Genomic DNA, 5819 nt, shown 5'->3' with positions numbered 1-5819 from the left:
ATATATATATATATATATATATATATGTTATCCTTGGGTCAAATTGAACCAGTTTTCAGTAAAAAAAAAAGACATAGCACAAAAAATGGTAATAAGAGCTGAAAATGTCAACAATGAAAATTTCAAAAAACGTTGGCAAAACCATAAAAAAAAAGCCCCCACAACATTGAAAAAGTGACAATGATGTAAAAGAAAAAGTGACAAAAATGTTGTTTTTTTAACAGTCCATTTACTTATGTGACACACACTGTAGTCCAGCCTCTTAAAATGCATATCATTGGTTAAAAGACAGACCTAGCCAGACCCTCTCCCGCAGCGCTGTGGATGAAGGTCTGGCATTGCGAGACTACATGCTTATTGGCTCACTGACGCTCACTTGGCTTCTAACTAGGACTAAAAAGCATCAGCACGTTACCCCAGTGTCACTCAACTGGCTTCCTGTTTGTGTCAGGTTTGATTAGAAGCTTGTTTTTAAGATTAGAAGGGGTTGGCGCATTCTTATTTATCAGAGCTCACTCCTGGCAAAGCACTGAAGTTGTCCAATCAGATGCTTCTCCATGATCCCAGACTTAGGTTAACAAATTAAAAGTGGCCGAGCTTTTTCAGTGGCTGCTCCAAACCTCTGGAATAATTTCCCTATTGAAAGCCACTTCTTCTTCTTTGGCTTTTAATTCAAGTTGAGTTTTGACATCTTCTCTACTGTAATTTTTTTTGCATATTTAATTTATTTAGTTTTTTAGGCTTGTTGAATTTGTGTCAAAATAACCAGAGAATTAAAATTAAACTTGAAAAAATTGAACTTGATAAGAATTACGTATTGGAATTTGGTATCAAAGGACATGTTTTATGCCCTATTTTACACACACACACACACACACACACACACACACACACACACACACACACATTAACACCTTCATTCACGGGCAGGAGGCAAAGAGAAGACAGACGCACAGATAGCAAGAAAATAAATATTTGAAACCACACAATACAATCTACAAGCTAGGTGTGTGTGTGTGTGTGTGTGTGTGTGTGTGTGTGTGTGTGTGTGTGTGTGTGTGTGTGTGTGTGTGTGTGTGTGTGTCATTGCTCATGTGTACGCACAGCAATTCTCCGAAGAATGAAAATCTATTTCATACCAAGCACTGTACTGTATAATTTGTATTATTTATTGCACCATTTGTCTCCAAGGGAACATCGCATTCAAGGACTGATGATGTCTGCAAGATTATACAATATCAAAAGAATTATCTGATCCCCTCCCGAGCAATGAAATGAGATTTATTTAACTTGGTATTTATCTTGTGTTTCTGCGTTGTTTTTTCCCTCACATTGATCTGGGGATTTGCATTTAAGCGGGAGATTATTCAAGGAGACGAACGCGAGTCTGCCACAATGCTGTTGAGACATTGCTTCTTCTGTCTCTGTCTCATTCGTGTCTCTCCTCTCTCTCTCTCTCTCTCTCTCTCTCTCTCTCAATTTTCAATTTCATCTTGCTTTCGTGGCATGACAAAAAATACAAAGCCAAAGCATAAGAGCAACCCTACATATAAACAACAACAATAAGTAAATACATCTGAAATAATAATACAAGTAAACAGGAAACTTATGATATAGTTGTAGAGCCTCAACAAATTATGTGCATGTCCCTCAAAGGGTACTTTAAACAATAAAAAAAAGAAAGAAAAACTCTGTTTGATCTCTGCTGCGTTTCTTTTCATTTTTCTCATTGTCACATTTGGGCTGTTTCTGCGTCACTCATGGGTCTTCCTTTCTGTTTGCGTTCCTCCTGTCCACGTGCAGATGGACAAATTTGGTAAAGCGGTGAACTACGCAGACGGAGCCCTCTCCTTCATCGAGTGCGGAAATGCAATGGAGCGAGATCCGCTGGAGGCCAAATCACCGTATACCATGTACTCTGAGACTGTGGAGCTAATCAGGTACTGGATGGATGGATGGGTGGATGGATGGGGGGATGGATGGATGGATGGATGGGTGGGTGGGTGGATGGATGGGCGGATGGGTGGATGGATGGATGGATGGGACGCTCTGTAGGAGTACCTGTCTCTTTAATCCATCCTTGATTACCCATCATGCTTTGTATCCCTGTTTCACTAGTGGGGAGCTAATGCAAGATAGTATATAGCAGGACTTTGTACCATAAAAAATCTGACTGAGCTAGATAATATACATATAATATGTAAGTTAATATACGTACATAGATTGAAAACTAGTACTCTGTCCCCTGAGTGAATTACATTGGAATATTTTATTAGTGAGGATATGTTTCTTACAGTGTGTTCAGGGGACAGGCAGCTAGCAGATAGTGAGTAAGATGTTTTTCTACGTGTGTTCGGACAGGGCAGCTAGCAGATAGTGAGGAGATGTTTTTTACAGTGTGTTCAGGGGACAGCAGCTACAGATAGTGAGGAGATGTTTTTTACAGTGTGTTCAGGGGACAGGCAGCTAGCAGATAGTGAGTAAGATGTTTTTACAGTGTTTCAGGGGACAGGCAGCTGCAGATAGTGAGTAAGATGTTTTTAACGTGTGTTCAGGGGACAGGCAGCTAGCAGATAGTGAGATGTTTTTCAGTGTGTTTCTGGGGACAGGCGCTAGCAGATGTGAGGAGATGTTTTTTACAGTGTGTTCAGGGGACAGGCAGCTGTACATATTTCAAAAAAAAATTCAGACTTTTTTTTAAAAGTTTTCACTAACCCAACCTTACTATCACTAGTTTTACACTACTTTTTGGAGATTAATGGTCAACAACCCTCCTTTATATAAAATTATACCTAATATTTGAGTTAAATAAGCAGAAATTATTTAGAATTATTTAGACTAATAGTCAGAGGAATGAAAGTGATAAATTGTATTTGCAAAGAGCGATGTTTGGAATCCAATCCATTTTTTGTGGTAATTTGGTTAAAAAGAAACCCATATTTCAGAAATATAGATATTTTTTAAAGGGGTCAAATTTGACTTGAGGACAACAGGAGGGTTAAGACAACATGACTCCATTTTTTTTTAGTAATGACTACTAATGTAAACTTGAACTTACCACTCTGGGTTAACACAACTTAACATATTTAAGTTGAACCTTGTGTAAAAACTTAAATGGTTTAAGGCAACTGGTTTCCACGCAAAATTCTAGTAAAGTCAGTTTATTCCACACAAATATACCCAAGCAAGCAATGGAAAAAATGTATGATAAACAGCTGATTTTTGGAATGCCTGAGATGGGTGCAGTACCTTCTTAGTTTAGCTGAACAGGGGAATAAATGGTGTTGTCTGTCTGTCTATAAAGCTGTAATTTACTGGCAGATATTAACGTCAACAACAGTGGAGAAGGTAAATGAATATCTAAGGTAGCTAAGTCAATCTCTCATTTTTACAGTCATTAATACTTTAGCAGTTCTTTTGAGGAGAGTTGTCTGGAAATCAAGAACTGTGACTCTCTATCCAGATATGCAGTTATTACAGTATACTATGCCCTGATCCTCTCCAAAAAAACAAATAAATGAGTGGGTACTTACTGTGTGCACTGTCTCGGCACATTTCCCTATAATTGCTTCAGAATCATATTGATTCATTTGTGGAAAATTACACCTCTCTTATCATCCTAACCTTACTGACCTGTGGTAGATTTCGACTATTAGCCCTAATAATATTCTGCGGTTGCATATGTTAACCTCTCTGCCCACAGAAAATGACTAATACAAACTTTAAAAACTAAACCCTAATTAGCACAAAGCTCTGGACTCTCCAACATAGTATTATCATTTTTTTTTCATCTTTGTTGTCTGAAGCATCACAGACCTGCGGGGCTGCTAACGAGCGTGGTTTAACGAGTGTTGCGTTCCAGGATCTCTGCTATTCTCCAGCCTTTCTAGAACTGCCGGTGTGTGGTGTCACTAAGGGCGACTTTAAAGAGAGCAACGCGAGAATAACAAATGACTGCATCCTTTGAAAGCAGGCAGATTGAGAGCAGGGTGCCGTTAGTGGGAGAGGATCCTTTAACTGAAGGACTCAGGTTTAAGCCCTGCTTGTCTGCACTCATCCATCCCGCTGAAGTGTCCTAGAGCAAGACGCCGAATGGTCCCCGAGCTGCAGGGCTGCGGATCTGCCACTCCGGCCTTTCACCTCCCTGAGGAGGGAGCAGAAGAGAGGACAAGACTTTTCACCTACAGAGATCAATGAAGTATAGAGGTGTTACTGCTCTCCCTTGATTCACCTGTCACTGCTGAATTTCGTGTTGACTGATGAAGCACCTCGCTCGTCTCCACGGCGCAGCGAAGGAGTGGCTGGCAACAGGAGCATACACTCCTGGATAGCAGGGGGGAAAAACGGGCTCCGGGTTGCTGTCATTTCTTCAAAACGGTCACAATTGTCTTACGTTGCGGACGTGACGAAAATGGCTCGGCAAAATAGTCTCTGGATGAAACTTGTTTAGGTGGAACATTTGAAGCGTGCGACAGAAAACGCCACAAACAATATTAACCCTTGCGTTGTCCTCCCTGGTCAAAAAACGGACAAAATTTGACACTTTTGTTACTTTTTCATTAACACCACTAACTCCTTGCCTCTGTCGCCTAGTGCATGCTCTTGGTGGGAATTGTTGGGTTTCATCAATAACATCAGTACGGTCTAGACGTGCTCTTTTATAAAAAAGCGCAATGAGATAACTGTTGTTGTGATTTGGCGCCATATGAATAAAAAACTGAATTGAACCACCTTACTACAACTAGTTTTACCCTACTTTTTGGAATTCATGGTCAATAACCCTCATTTAAATATAATTTTACCTAATATTGGAGTTAAAAAAGCAGTAATTATGATTTTTTTTTGACTAATAGTTAGGATCAGAGGAACTTACAGATGAGTTTTGTCAGAAATTAAAGTGATCAGTTGTATTTACAGAGAGCGTTTTATGGAATCCAATCCATTTTGGGGGTAATTTGGTTAAAAAGAAACACATATTTAAGATATAGACATTTTTTAAAGGGGTCAAATTTGACGCAAAGACAACACGAGGGTTAAATGAAGTTAACTATTCACACAATACAGTAATGTGAGCTATTTAAATTAGCTGGCTACGCGGTTAAACATAATTTGCTCTTACCAGTGTATTTTGCCGTGTGCATTTTGTCCATAGCCAATCCCCTCCACTCAGTTCCAAAAAGTCCCAGTTAGAGAGGAAATGCAGTAAAAAATATTCTCTTTACAATCATTTCCTGAACGAACCAAGCAGGCCGGCCCGGTGTCTGATATCTGGGTGATGTCTGGAAATCATGACCAGGAATGATGGAGGAGACCGCACACGTGACAAGTCCGATAAAATTAAATTAAATGAAGCTTTATTTAATTATTGAACAAGGAAGATAACCAAGGGTACACACACGCACACACACACGCACGCCCACACACACAAGTGTGTGCCCATAGCGTCTCTCTGAACATCAGACTAGGTGTTTCTTATGGTCTTCTTGTCCTGAAGTGGTCAGTTGATCTATTTCTGTGGTTACCTTGGAAATAACTCCTTATTTGTAAGACAGTTCTACTAGTTTTACACACACCGATCTATTCTCAGCTGTGGGGTCGTGTTACCTCAAACCAAGTCTTCTGTGGATGAGCCTTAGAATAGATGACATAAAGTTGAGAACTTCCATGCTTAAATATTCCCCCTATCAGTGTCACAATCCAAATTGTCCTTAAAACCCCTTTTATTTGCGTGTAACGCTGCTCAGAGGTTCGTCCTTGGGTCAAATTAACCTGTTTTCCTATAGCAGTGTTCTTTTTAATTACCCAAAATAACATGATTG

At 39.7% G+C, this 5819-nt stretch overlaps 1 protein-coding gene across 1 annotated transcript in view; it reads left to right on the top strand.

Annotated features, from left to right (window-relative positions):
- The window catches only part of aff2 (AF4/FMR2 family, member 2), a 197518-nt gene that overhangs the window by 179765 nt on the left and 11934 nt on the right, over positions 1-5819 (top strand). Inside the window, 1 exon segment of the mRNA XM_032510839.1 lies at positions 1804-1940. Within this exon segment, the coding sequence (XP_032366730.1) occupies positions 1804-1940 (137 nt within the window).

This window comes from Etheostoma spectabile, unplaced genomic scaffold, assembly GCF_008692095.1.
Source record: "Etheostoma spectabile isolate EspeVRDwgs_2016 unplaced genomic scaffold, UIUC_Espe_1.0 scaffold273, whole genome shotgun sequence".
NCBI classification, from domain to species: domain Eukaryota; kingdom Metazoa; phylum Chordata; class Actinopteri; order Perciformes; family Percidae; genus Etheostoma; species Etheostoma spectabile.
This window is presented reverse-complemented; position numbering and strand designations above follow the sequence as displayed.